Below are 13623 nucleotides of genomic sequence, written 5' to 3'. Positions count from 1 at the left end.
AAATAAAATGAAGTTAATTAAATTAAATAAAATAAAAAAAAAACAAAATAAACAATACAAAATACAATAAAATAAAATAAAATAACAGCATGACATAACGTAACATGACATAACATAATAACATATCATAGAATGACATAGCGTAACATGACATAGCATAATAAAATAGCGAAACATGATAACAACATAATAATATAACATAACAGCATAACATAACATAACAAAATAACATAATATAACATAACAATATAATAATATAACATAACATAAATATATAAAACAAAAATAAAAAATGCCCTTTTAAACTGATGTTCACACAAATAGTCTGCATTATCTTACAGCTGCAACAACAAATACTGAAAGTTAGGGACTCAAACGGTGGCCAGCGAACCAGCAAACCGAGGAAAATTACACAGGGGTTCCACAGGGTGGTGCTTCCGCTGCTGTTTAATTATTATATTCCAAAGCTCCCTCAACCACCATAGGGAGTCTCTATGGTCTCTTATGTTGACGACTGCTCTATAATGACGTCCGGGAATGGAATTGATGACTCTCGCTCGAAAGTAAACAGCTAACTCGCTTCTTCACTGCAAGAAGCCAAACCCTCTCCCCTCTCCCCTACGTAAATCCTCGGCAACCCTTTTTACCACCTGGGTGAATGAGGTCAGACTTTTCTTTATTGGGGCTCTAAGAGTGCAACTCCACAACAAGCTGAATTGTTTAGACTGAAAGCCTGTAAAACGCGGAACGCCTGAAAAGCTTGTTGTGGAGTTGTACTCTAACCGCGTAAGCGATTTCGGCCTAGTCCAAAACAGCACGCCAGTCTTCTAAGCTAACTAACGCCAATTGCAAATGCGAAGTGAATCCAAGCTCCTTTCCCTGTCCCAACATAGGCCTCTCATGCTCCAATGCGCCGCGGATAATTCAGAGCAGAAGATTCTGCCATTGACCACTACACACGCATTTTATTCTCCTATGTCTATCGCGAACTTCTCGAAACACAAGAGCCGCTTTCGTCGCCTGCGTCCGCGATGTGATGTATAGAGATTTGTACGCGAGAGGCTTCTCATGCCACAGCTAAGAGAATGTTGCAGAGTGATTCTCGAGATTAGCTGGTTAGGTTCAATACGGTTTGCTTCAACTTGTAGTACAGGCTTTGCAAGAGCGATCGACCTTTTGCAGATATGTTCCTGTTCACCACCAGACGGTCGTCAGGTCGCTAGCCGGACAGTACGTAGGGCAAAGACTAAGAAACGTTGATGGCAACATAACAAGGCAATTGGCCGGCCGGTTCTAAACTATGCAGCGCCGGTGTGGTCGCCAGTTTATAAAACAACCTCTGGACCCGACAGCATACCGACAGGCCACGCATACGGGATTGGACGACGGATGACGAGTCGCTCACGACCTGTGAATGCCATTTTGGGAACACTCCACCCGACGTGAACGAGACAGAGTTTCGTCTGCCTCGGGAAACTCGCACAACCATAGCCCAACTTCGCTCTGGCTACTGCAGCAGGCTAATACTCCTACCTAAGAAAATTAGATGCAGATGTGCCCAACGAGTGCCTGGCATGCGGAGACCCCACGAATCGATATATCTCTTCACATGCCCTCTAAAGCACTCAACTAACAACTCTGTCCCTATGGGCAAACCCAGTCGGAGTTGTACGCTACCTGGGTCTCCCGTGAGTTGAGCTTGCCGACAACGATTGAGGGACAAGCCAAGCAAGGCAGGGCTGAGTAGCCGCTACAACAACAACCAAAGGTAGTGTCGAGTTTTGTTTTTTCGCAAATTAATTTAACCTTGGTCTTAGTGAAAATCTACAATAACTAACTTCACAAAGAAAAAAAAAATAAATTAAAAAGCTTGTTAAAAAATAAGTATGCATAAGCACATGAAACATAAAGCATCTTCCCTTTGTAAATTTTAACATATTAAAGAAACGTAAAGCTTTAATACTAACATAGCGTTGCATGTTCCAAGCTGCACTAACATCTTTGCCGGCGGAAATTCCCACACACATACGCACACTTTCACATCACTAATTAATTTAAATATTTACCGCACTTGTTTATATGTCACTAGCACTTGATTACGCCTTAAGTGCTTAGCTAGGGCACATTACTTGGTTTTCAGGGCTTGCGTAAAAATCAATGTACATACATATGTCGCCAATTTATTATTTATCTGTTTTTACAATTTGATCGATTGCCGGTAATCAATTAAAATATATTTTAAATATTGCATCACACTAATGCAAATATTTTTATGAATTTTGATAAATTGAAAAATGTCATAAAACTTATGTATGTATGTATATACCACTTATGTACATATTTAAATAAGCAAGTGCACGCAATTCGCGCTCTTTATCGAAAAAAACAGAAGAAAAGCACTTTTTTCAATTTTATTTTATTAAAGATAAAAAAACACATACTTATTTTGATTACTGATAACTTAGGTGCATCCATAAAATATGACAATTATACGTTTACGCCATTTATGACAGCTGTCATCGAATGGGTGCGTCCAGCACACCTGCCGTTCCCGGTATACTGAATATATTAATGCTCTGCATAGGTTTGTTAGACTTGTCACCTCACTGAATTACATAAATTGCGTCAGAAGTTTTAGTGAAGGCCACCCAAAACACGCCTATAACCTTGTATACTTTTCTTCGGTTTCTTTGGTTCTTATGGCTTGGCTCTAGATATTTATGTGCATATATGAGGCCATGAGAGCAGAAGTTGCCTAACTCAAAATTTTTTTTTTTGAACTAGTTTCAAATGTGATACATTTTAAAATAAAAGTCGATTATTCCTTTATTTTTAGATACAGAGCTGCTTAGCATACCATCAAATTAAGGAGTAAGCGACCTTCATTTTAAAATGTATCACATTTGAAACTAGTTTAAAAAGTTAAGTCAAAAAAAAAAATTAAAATTGTGACGCTAGGCCACTTCTGCTCTCATAGCCTCATATTATTTTGCTCATCATTTTAATTTATTTTATCTTAAGCCAAATATCTAATATTTGCTGATCGATAGGTAGGTATGCTTGTTATTTCAGCACGTACATAATTGTTTTTTATCTACATATCATTTCGTTTATATTTATGTGTTACATATTTTTAGGCTTATCCTAAATGTATGCAACGAAATATGAAATCAAACTATGCATACTAATCAACAGGAGGTACAATGATTGTACTCACTAATCCATAATGCAAGCATATTTTCCAAGCGGCCGGCGATGGTAGTTCGACATATTTCGATGAATGCAATTTTGTAAATTTTTCAAACATTAGCTTCTGATATTGCAAAACATATTTTGGATTTAGTTCTAAATACTCATCGCTTATGCTTTGCACACTTGCTGATGTTTGTGGTTTACGCTGCAAGCAGCCGGCCAACAAAGTTTGCAGCAATATGTGGTATGAACGCAGATTGAGTGGCAGCTTGTAGACGCCAGTGGTATTATGAAAAGTACAATATAAATTAACAAGGCAAATGAAGCACTGAAATTGAATGAAAACAATTACTTTTGAACTCAAATTATAGTACATATTTTTATATCTAAGTAAATACATATGTACCTAACTAATATCACTTACCGTTTTCAGGCGATACATTTGCGCCATTGTTTTAACCCCCACATAAGTCAACGCATCGAGCAAATATGTTTCCAATGCGTGGATCTGAACACCAAGCCACTGTTCTGAACTTTTCGTTAAATCTTTGCTACGTGATAGTTTAATGCAGCCATTCACCAGCAACTCAATGGCGTATACATCTGAAATTGTTGAGAAATTGACATGTAAAATATTGAGTTTAGTGCTCAGCGGATTTGTCTTACCAATAAAAATCTCATGTTTATTGGAAAGCTCTTGTAGCTGTGGCTTTTCCACAAGTCTTGCATGCAGCGTACGAACTAGTGACTCCAAGGTGTCCAAAACATCGTAGTCCACCTGCAGCAGTACGCAGAGCTTTTGTAAAATATTGTAGTAGGCACGCACTTGCGCCACGCGAGGTTGCTGTAAAATGTGTAAGTTTTAAGCCGTTTTACAAATTTCTTTAAATATTTTATACCTTCTTGTCATCAGGTGCTGGCAGTGAGCGTTCTATTTCCACAAATTGTGTGTACGCATAAACACCACACATTTCCATTTTATCGAAATTTTTAGTTTCTTCAATGAAGCGTGTAAATTGCATAAATAAATTTAGTAGATAAGGATATTTAAAATTCAGGTCACTTTTGAACTCCGATATGAAGTAGTTTTCAAAATCAAGAAAATACTATGGGAGGGTAATGTACAAAAACCGTTCAAATCGAATTATATATTAATTTTTGTTTTACCAATACCTCATTAACAGCACCATAGCTGCCACGTAGCAGTTCCAGCTCGGTGATACTATATAACTGCAGTAGAATGCCTTTCAAGCACTGACTATCTAACAGTGTGAAGAGAGTTGGCAGCGTTCGGAGCACGAATATAATTTCCGGTGCATATTTTTCTGGAAAGGATAGCTCCATTATTAATAAAATACTTGAAAATGTGAAAACAAACTTTAAATTTTACCGATATTCGATATCATTTTGCTATAAATTACAATTGTAAATTGCGCAATGAAATAGCGCATTTCTAACGGCAAACTCTGATCCTTTAACAGTTCAAAATAAATGTCCAAAGACTTCATATAAGAAAAATTGGGCCATANTGCATTTCTAACGGCAAACTCTGATCCTTTACCAGTTCAAAATAAATGTCCAAAGACTTCATATAAGAAAAATTGGGCCATATAGCAGCGATATAGTGTGGCAGCAAATCAATAGTGTTCTACAAAATATTAAACAAAAATCGGCTTGAGTAATACAAATTTCACTACTTTAAATAACACAAAGTCACTTCACCATTTCTGTAAAGTAATATTCAAGAATGTGTTTTAGAAGAAAATCATCTGTGTTTGCCTTGCGTCGGGCCATGTTTATATAGAGCTCAGCGGCCAATAAGGAAAGGTTTTCATCAGCGTGCAATGTCAGTCCAAGTATAGCCTCGAGAAATATTTCCGAGAAGCAATCCAAGTCAAGTAGTTGCCTAAAACGCAAATTTAAAAATTATTAGGCTTTCACTAAATTATAATTTTTACCTCTGGAGCTCATTCAAAAAATTTAGAGCTGCCAATAGTAAGCGCTTAGTCTTCTCCAATTTCAAAATTGTATAGAAAATGTCCTGCATATCCTTTTCAATAAGAAAACTTAAAAATGTGCGGTAGACTCTTGAATCTTGCTCTGTTGAAAATTTGTGCAGCATTCGCGTGAAGCACTTAAAAATATTACAATGAGTTGCTTTGTGTTGCTGTATTAAAAAAAAAATTAAAAATTTGTATACTGTTAAATAAACTTTGCTTGGGACTTTTACCTCCACACTGAAGCTATAGTAAAAGAATTTGAAAGCGTCATTAGCAAAAGCCTCGCTTACACCGAAATGCTTCTCCGCCAGAATGAGGAGGCCATCAGAAATGTCTGCATGACATTCTTTAAAGCTGCGAATTTTAGAAAACAATTTTATACATATTTGTTGTTTAAAATGCAAAATTCAAGCCTACAATAATCCCTGCAGAGCACTATCCAGCAAACGTGCGCAAATTTCATCTAAATGGTCAAAGCGGGTGGGATATTTCTTCCTAATTTCATGCACGCCAAGGAACAATCTATAGTCTGTCGATAACACAAAAATTAAAAACTAAGATAAAGTCAGTTAACTGTGAACAAACTTATGCGCGCAAGCGGTTCTTGAAAGTACTGCACTTGTATATCCAATTCCTGTTCTAACAAATCCGTGTAGCAATTGCACCAAACGGCCAACAGCTGCAATAAATGCCAAATCGGTTCGGCATTCACAGCTGCGCTTGCATTTTCTTGTTCGTCCCTCGCAGTACGACATAGCTGCTTAAGAAAACGCTCGAAGGCGCTAAAGAAAATCGTATTGCAATGGAACATGTAGTGGCGGCAGCCAGCTGCTTCCCAATCGAATCCGTTTCCTGCTTGCAATTGCTGCACTGTAATGCTAGTATGCAATCCAATTGCTTTGAATAATTCATTAATTAAATCCGCTGTCAATTCTAAGCTAAGTTCGCCTTCAGACCTCGATCTAAACAGCAGTTGCCTCATGCAGCGCTCGGCCTCGACCTGTAAGTCGACATAAAAGGTATATAGCCAGCGTATAAATTTATTAAAAAGCTCACCTCTGGTTTGCAACCATATTTCAAAGCACCCACAAAATTCATAACGTTGGCAAGAGTTATTTTCCCAAGGCAAAAAATTGTTTAATTGCAAGGCGGGAACGCGAAGTTTTTGTCCTTGAAAGCTGACTTGTAATAGGGGCCTTTACACTGTCAAAGTGTTTGATCAAATTAAGTGTCGGTGTAATTTTATGGTTTGATTTACAGGTGTCAAAAAACCTTTTAAACTATAATTTTTCGTTTATGTTGAAGTTTTATCACTAGAAAAAAGTCATAATTAGTGCATTTTTCATTGCATATATTGCGTTGTCATATAATCAGATACAAATTGTAAAAAGATATAAAAATTAACTCAAGAAAAGAATTCGGACGAATGATTTTTATAAAAAAAAACCAACATCTTGAACAAATCACACCTTTGATCGTCCTGTAATGGACCATCGATTTTGATGAAAATCAAAACTACTTTGAGGTCTGTTCGATGAAGGCACTAGAATACTCTAGGGCAGGAAAAAGCGTTCTATGAGCCTTTTTCTTGCCCTGAACGTATGTGTTCTCTGGGGCTTAATATGAGATATTCTTCTGCACTGCACTGTTCTACACTTTTAGTGCATTCATCGAACAGATCTTTGGTTTTAGTTAAACAGCTACTAAACTCATAAGCGGGGTCTACACGATCCAACATGTGTGACAACATGGTTTAGGGCGAGCATAACTGTAAGAAATCAAAAAATTGTTTAACCAGTCAACATATGTGTTGATAAAATCCACTTTCTCCTTTTATTTTATTAGCATTCGGTTATCTTATAGAAATTTTTTTCAACAAATTTTCAAATAAGATTGTGTCAATTCTTTCTTCTCGCTCGCATATGTTGAATTGCATAAACCCCGCTGTGCATGTGACACATCCGTAAAAAATCTCACTAGCCCATAGACGCAAATTTATGAGACAATTTGACCGTGTAGGGCCCCCATAAGCTAACCGTTAGCAGATGTAAACAAGTGCATGGTTGCATGGGAGAATCGATATATGCCGGTCAGGGCAAATTATCGTGGAATTCACGCTTCAAACTCTACTTTATAACAAGCTTTGGACACGTCGGTGATTAATATTAAACCACCTATTTAGCCTTTTTCAACCAGAAATAAATTCCCTTATGGAATTTATTTAATTTAAACTGTTTTTTTTTTAATACTTCCGGTCTCTTGCTTCCTTTTCCGTTCGTTTATTAAATTAAACGCGCATACGGCAACGCTCGTGGTCAGCAGCAGTTGAGCCAGCTGTTCACTGCTGACACGTTTAGGGCACATATGTTTTCCTTTTTCTCAAAATTCCAATTTATTTATCATTTTTGTTATTACACCAGCAAACGAAACAAAGTGTCCTAAATTTAATCTCAATTGGCCATCACCATAATGGAACCTGAACATGACGACACCTGGTATCTACGCCCGCTTTCCGATCCTAGAACGACGTGAGTGCATTCTTATGGCATTACGCATATTTTTCACATTCTCAACTGTTTTTTCTCCATATATATATATATAAGGAATGCTCCTGTCCAAACAGCTCCCGCCAAAGTTGAGATCAAGACTGAACTGCAGGAGTTGCGTCTCTCAGAGGCTTCACAAAAAATGACAATGGAAACACTGCGTGCAATACATGGACCAGATTTTCGTCTCAATGATGCTTCGTTTTATAATGATCGCGGTGGTCACATGAAGAAGGCATATTGGGAAGACCGAGGCACGTTGGTTGTGCAAAGCATTACCAACTATTCAGCCAATAGCGAAAAAACGGAGACACCCGAAGACCGATTAAGGCGTTTCGCTTTGCTAAAGCTGGAGAATTATGGGTTCGCTCCCTTACATTGTGTCGAGGCGTACGACCATTGTGGTGGTGATACGGATGCCGCATTGTTGTTGCTTTATCGCAAATACATGCGTATACCAGAGACAAAGCCGAATGAGTCGTATAGTGTGTTGTTAAATAATGACATTAATAAAGGCGAACTGCTGGAGATGCGAAATGATGAGAAATCAGCGCTGGAATCTATTTATGATGAAGTTTTTGAGGAGAAAGAGAAAAATACAGTTTGGAGTCTAAAATTCAAAGTAGACCACCTGTTGATACACAGCCCGTCGGAGAGACGTAAGCGCACCGGAGTGCCAGAGAAAACCGCCAAGCAGAAGGTGAAATCAACTGTAAATGGAAAAGCGCGTTGCCGTAACTTCGATCGCGATGGCACATGTAAATTCGGCGGCAAATGCCGATTTGCACACGTAGCGCCGGTAGTGGATGAAGAAGAGGCGCAGCGTAAAAAGAAAGAAGGTAAAAAATCGTATTCTTATACCCTTTTTATTAATCAGCTTATCTAATCTTTATAGGTTTCCAAGATGAGAATGAAGAGGACAACTGGTTCTTCCTAGAAATACGCTTCCCACCCGATACAAATTATCCATATGAAGCGCCATTTATCTACCTCAAAACAACCTGCCACGACTTGCCGCGCGATTTACTTTTACTTGTGGCGCGTCGCTTATATCGTGAGGCACGCAACATTTGCGCTGATGGCATGGGCTGTGTATATAGCATAAGTGAGGCACTACTAAACGAGGAGGCTTATGTACAATTACCAATTGGTGACGACTATCCATTTCCTTCGGACGCGAAATCGCTTTTCGCCACCAGTGATAGTAGTGAAACTGACGCGAATGGTGGCATGCCTGTAGTGCTTCCTAAACATTATGAACGCGGTCAAACTTCCCACACTGAGCAGCAACGATCAGCTAAGCAGACGGAGAATGAAGATCGCGTGCTGATGCGACGCTTTTTGCAGCGACAGGAAGATGAGCGTTATCGCAAAATGATGACTGGGCGCCGCAGTTTGCCTGCATTTGAAAAAATGCTGGAAATTTTGGGGCTAATAGAAACTTCGCAAGTAAGTTCGCAGTTTTTTAAATGCGAAACCATTGGACTTTAATATTAATTTTTGTTTATAATTTCAGGTTATTGTTATATCCGGCGAAACTGGTTGCGGCAAATCCACACAAGTGCCTCAATTCATCCTAGATAACTGGTTATTCCAGGCTTCCAGACTCACCGCCTCGAACAAAATGCCACACGTCGAAGTGGTGTGCACGCAACCAAGACGCCTCTCAGCAATTGGTGTTGCCGAACGTGTCGCCGATGAACGCACAGAACGTGTCGGTCAAACCGTGGGCTATCAAATACGACTAGAGAACAAAATTTCATCAACCACGCGTCTAACCTTCTGCACCACTGGTATATTGCTGCGAAGACTCACCGCTGATCCGCTGCTTAGCAGCGTGTCGCATGTCATAGTCGACGAAGTGCATGAGCGCAGTGAGGAGTCCGATTTTTTGCTAATGATACTAAAGGATCTGCTGAAAGAACGGCCTGATCTCAAAGTGATACTAATGTCTGCTACATTAAATGCGAAATTGTTCTCGGAGTACTTTGGTGGTGCGCCTGTGCTGGACATACCCGGGCGTACATTCCATGTAGAACAATTGTTCCTCGAGGATATACTGGAGGTGTGTGACTATGTAATGGAATGTGATTCACATTATTGTCGAAAGATCACGAAAAAAGAAGAGGAAGAACTAATGCGAGAGTTGGAATATTCAGACGTGAAAGCCGAGGGGGCAGTACCGGCAAAGAGCATCAAAGATGATAAGCTTACTCTGGCGCAAATGTACGGACGATACAGTGGTGAGTGGGAGTCGTTAAAGGGAAAATTTTGGCCAGTTTTTTAAATTATATTAAGCAAGAAAAAACAAATACAAAGTTTAAATATTTATTTAATTGCCTTGAACTTAAAAAAAAACTCAAAAATCTCTTTCTTTTATTCAGATTATTCAAAGAAAACGTGTAAGAGTATCTACCTCATGGAGCCAATGAAAATCAATCCCGAATTGGTGGAGTCTGTGCTGAAATACATTGTGGAAGGGGAGCATAATTGGCCTAAGGAAGGCACGATATTGGTGTTTCTACCTGGTCTACAAGAAATTCAGACAGTACATGAAGCGCTCGCTGATAGCGCGCTATTTGGGAATAGGTAATTTTGATACCTCATAAAAAGTTTCAACTGAAATACTAATTTCCATTTTCTCATTCTAGAAGCGGCAATTATATCGTCATACCACTCCACTCATCTCTCTCCAGCGAAGAGCAATCGGCTATCTTTCGTCCCGCACCTAAAGGCAAGCGAAAAATAGTGCTTAGCACCAATATTGCTGAAACCTCACTCACCATTGACGATTGTGTATTTGTGGTTGATTATGGTTTGATGAAGGAAAAGCGTTTCGACGCCAATCGTAATATGGAATCGCTGGAATTGGTGTGGGTATCGCGCGCAAATGCATTACAACGCAAGGGTCGTGCAGGTCGTGTCATGCCAGGTGTTTGTATACATCTCTTCAGTGGTCACCGTTTCTGGCACAATTTCCTAGCACAACCAGTGCCGGAAATACATCGCGTACCGCTGGAACAGCTGGTGCTGCGCATCAAAACGCTGCCCTGCTTCAGCGAAAAGAATACACTTGAGGTGTTGGGTCGCACGCTCGAGCCACCCACCGAGGAAAATATACTATCCGCTGTGCGTAGATTGCAAGATGTCGGCGCCTTAGATGAAGCGCAGAATTTAACGTCGCTGGGCCACCATCTGGCAGCGCTGCCGGTAGATGTGCGCATTGGCAAGCTTATGTTGTATGGCGCGATCTTCCAATGTTTGGACAGTGTACTCACCATAGCCGCATGCTTGAGTCATAAATCGCCGTTTGTGAGCCCTTTCAATAAGCGTACGGAAGCGGAGAAGCGGAAAAGGGAATTCGCCATTTGTAATAGCGATCATTTGACCATGTTGTTAGCCTATAAGGTGAACACAGAGCTAAGTTTTCTTTATTAAGAAAGATTAATTTCAATTTAACCTTTCAGAAATGGCTAGAAGTGTCGCGGCGCAACTTTTACGCCAGCCGGAACTATGCAGATGAGCACTTTCTCTCTTTGAAAACATTGGATACAATTTCGGAGGTCAAATACCAATTTTTGGAACTCCTTGTTTCGATTGGTTTCGTACCTATGAATATACCGAGAAAACGCAAGAACGCCACCGACAACATTCTCGAATTGACTGGTAAATAAGTTTTAACTTTACGCATATCTACGTTCTAACCCTTAATTCTTTGCACACATGTAGGTGCCGATTTGAATGTAAATGGCGACAATAATCGCCTGCTAATATCTCTACTCTACGCTGCGCTCTATCCCAACATCGTAAAGGTGCTGACACCGGAACGCAGTTACGTTTCGACTGTTGGCGGTGCAATGGCCAAAATGAATTCAGCGAAGGATTTGCGCTTCAAGACACGACTAGATGGTTTTGTCGCCATACATCCATCTTCGGTGAATTCGGTTGTTGGCACTTTTCAATCACCTTTCCTCATCTACCAGGAGAAAGTAAAAACCTCACGCATATTCATACGTGAATGCTCTATGCTGCCATTGGTGCCGTTGGTGCTGTTCGCGGGCAGTGATTTCAAAATTGAATTACATAGCGGCGATTTCCTGTTCCTGCTCGAAGAGGGTTGGATCATTTTGAAAGCGCACACGCATGAAACAGCTGAGATGATACAGTGTTTGCGTTTGGAGTTACTTAAGCTGCTTGAGGAGAAAATCAGTGATCCTTGTCTAAATTTGTTAAATCATGAAAATGGTTTGAAGATAATTAAAACGATTGTACATCTAATAACAAATAATAATTAAGTAGAAGAAAATGTGTGAATGTATTAGATAATCTGTATGTGAGTGTGTTTGTGAGTTCTAAACAAAATCATCAAAAAACGTGATAAAATTTTGTAAGGTTTTGTAAACCACTTAGTTATTTCCTTTAATACTAAATATAGTAGGGCCGTTCAGGATCTTGTGCATATTCGCTTGCATTTGCATATTCGTTGTACTTGTAAATTCACAACAACCAAATGCTCGCGGTTTTCATTACAGCAAATGCTATTCCAACTGCAAATTCCAGACCATTTCCACAACGTACTTAACGGACCTAGTATCTTTTAGCATGGAAATTTACAATGTAGTGTCATGTACAACCTAATAGCAAACCTGATGTACTAAAACGCATTATTTTATCAGAGGTGAGTTTTATTTTCGTACATTTGTTATTTTTTCCCTAAATAGACAATGTAAATTATACTAAAATTTAATGGGTTAATAAACTTTCTACTCAAAACTCCATTTAATTTGAAATTTTAAAACCTGCTTAATGCAAACTAAAAAAAAAAAAACATTCGGAAATGCATCATCAAAAGAAAAAAATGTTCGAATAACTGCAAAAAAGAACGTTCGGAAACGCATCCATCATCAAACACATTTTTTTCGAATAACGGAATGAAAAAAATGTATCATCAGGTGTACCCTGCAAATTTTCAACCTTGGGCATGCGTTTCCTTTTTGTAGTACTGCGCCTAAAAATATACACCACGGCTGCAGCACAACACGCCACTGCACTTATTTTTATGACCTTACTGGCCGTCTCCACAGGATAAAATTTATTGCAGTCCAACTGTCATCTTGGTTGCTAGATTTACGTTATATCAGTGGCAACATATGTGTGGGCTTTTTATATCTTGATATAAGCATTTCTAAGATGGCTTCAATTATGTTGCCGCCACAAAGTTTTCATGCAAATGTAAATGTAACTGTCAAACTATCAAATCATCGGCAATAGATGGCAAGATAAGCTCTGATATATATTGCTCTTGAATTACAATGAGAGGTCTCCATTGGCTATTTATATTCTAACATACATATGTATCAAGATGTAAACTTTATCCTGTGGAGACGGCCAGTTACGTGGGTTTCTGAAACCCAATCATCCTATGGCAAGATACGGAAGTCGCCATAAGGTTACATATTTTTAGACTTTTTAATACCTTTTTTCTTTTTGTTAAAAGGATTAAACCAAAAATATATATATTGTAATGAAAAATATATACACAAATAGCTTGAAGTAATCAGGACAGATAAAGTACACTATACTCATCCAGTCTAAAAACGTAGTTGGGCAAAAGAGAAAGCACGCTCCTGATGTTCACACTCGCTACAATTATAAGGTCGGTGTTATGCAGACAAACTTTTGTTTGCCAAATTAAATGGCGGCTGCTTAGTTTGCTCGGAGGTGGTTATGTCGAGTTTGGCACAGGGTTGCACGTTCATTATGGTTTTCATGGCTATTGCCAACACGAAATGAGAATTTCAGATGTACATAACGCGCACAATTTAAAATTTTTGTATGTGACAACACCGAATTTGCTGCAGTTTGACCAAACAAAATTAGTTTGC

At 39.0% G+C, this 13623-nt stretch overlaps 2 protein-coding genes across 2 annotated transcripts; one reads left to right on the top strand and one right to left on the bottom strand.

Annotated features, from left to right (window-relative positions):
* Positions 1-3184: 3184 nt before the first annotated feature.
* Positions 3185-4184, bottom strand: LOC108362414 (uncharacterized). Its single transcript, XM_017615374.1, has 4 exons — positions 4092-4184; positions 3859-4036; positions 3617-3795; positions 3185-3520 (listed from the first exon to the last, which is right to left on the bottom strand). Exons 1-4 carry the CDS (start codon positions 4167-4169, stop codon positions 3185-3187), a joined length of 771 nt encoding a protein of 256 aa, XP_017470863.1. The 5' UTR covers positions 4170-4184.
* A 3350-nt stretch (positions 4185-7534) lies between these two features.
* LOC108362412 (putative ATP-dependent RNA helicase DHX57) lies at positions 7535-12480 on the top strand. Its single transcript, XM_017615371.1, has 8 exons — positions 7535-7720; positions 7796-8577; positions 8634-9187; positions 9255-9981; positions 10123-10327; positions 10390-11146; positions 11206-11404; positions 11468-12480. Exons 1-8 carry the CDS (start codon positions 7662-7664, stop codon positions 12031-12033), a joined length of 3849 nt encoding a protein of 1282 aa, XP_017470860.1. The 5' UTR covers positions 7535-7661; the 3' UTR covers positions 12034-12480.
* The last annotated feature ends 1143 nt before the right edge of the window (positions 12481-13623 follow it).

This window comes from Rhagoletis zephyria, unplaced genomic scaffold, assembly GCF_001687245.7.
Source record: "Rhagoletis zephyria isolate East Lansing unplaced genomic scaffold, Rhagoletis_zephyria_1.1 Rzeph_scaffold_01005, whole genome shotgun sequence".
Classification (NCBI taxonomy): Eukaryota; Metazoa; Arthropoda; class Insecta; order Diptera; family Tephritidae; genus Rhagoletis; species Rhagoletis zephyria.
Note: the sequence above shows the minus strand (reverse complement) of the source record. Positions and strands in the feature narration are given on the sequence as shown.

Bases quoted from the DNA above. Each gene is read 5' to 3' on its own strand.
- LOC108362412 (XM_017615371.1), top strand. From the start codon at position 7,662: ATGGAACCTGAACATGACGACACCTGGTATCTACGCCCGCTTTCCGAT. The intron at 8,578-8,633 runs GTAAAAAATCGT...TAATCTTTATAG, and splicing joins GCAGCGTAAAAAGAAAGAAG to GTTTCCAAGATGAGAATGAA. The intron at 9,188-9,254 runs GTAAGTTCGCAG...TTATAATTTCAG, and splicing joins GGCTAATAGAAACTTCGCAA to GTTATTGTTATATCCGGCGA.
- LOC108362414 (XM_017615374.1), bottom strand. From the start codon at position 4,169: ATGGAAATGTGTGGTGTTTATGCGTACACACAATTTGTGGAAATAGAA. The intron at 4,037-4,091 runs GTATAAAATATT...CACATTTTACAG, and splicing joins CAGCACCTGATGACAAGAAG to CAACCTCGCGTGGCGCAAGT. The intron at 3,521-3,616 runs GTAAGTGATATT...ATTCAATTTCAG, and splicing joins AAATGTATCGCCTGAAAACG to TGCTTCATTTGCCTTGTTAA.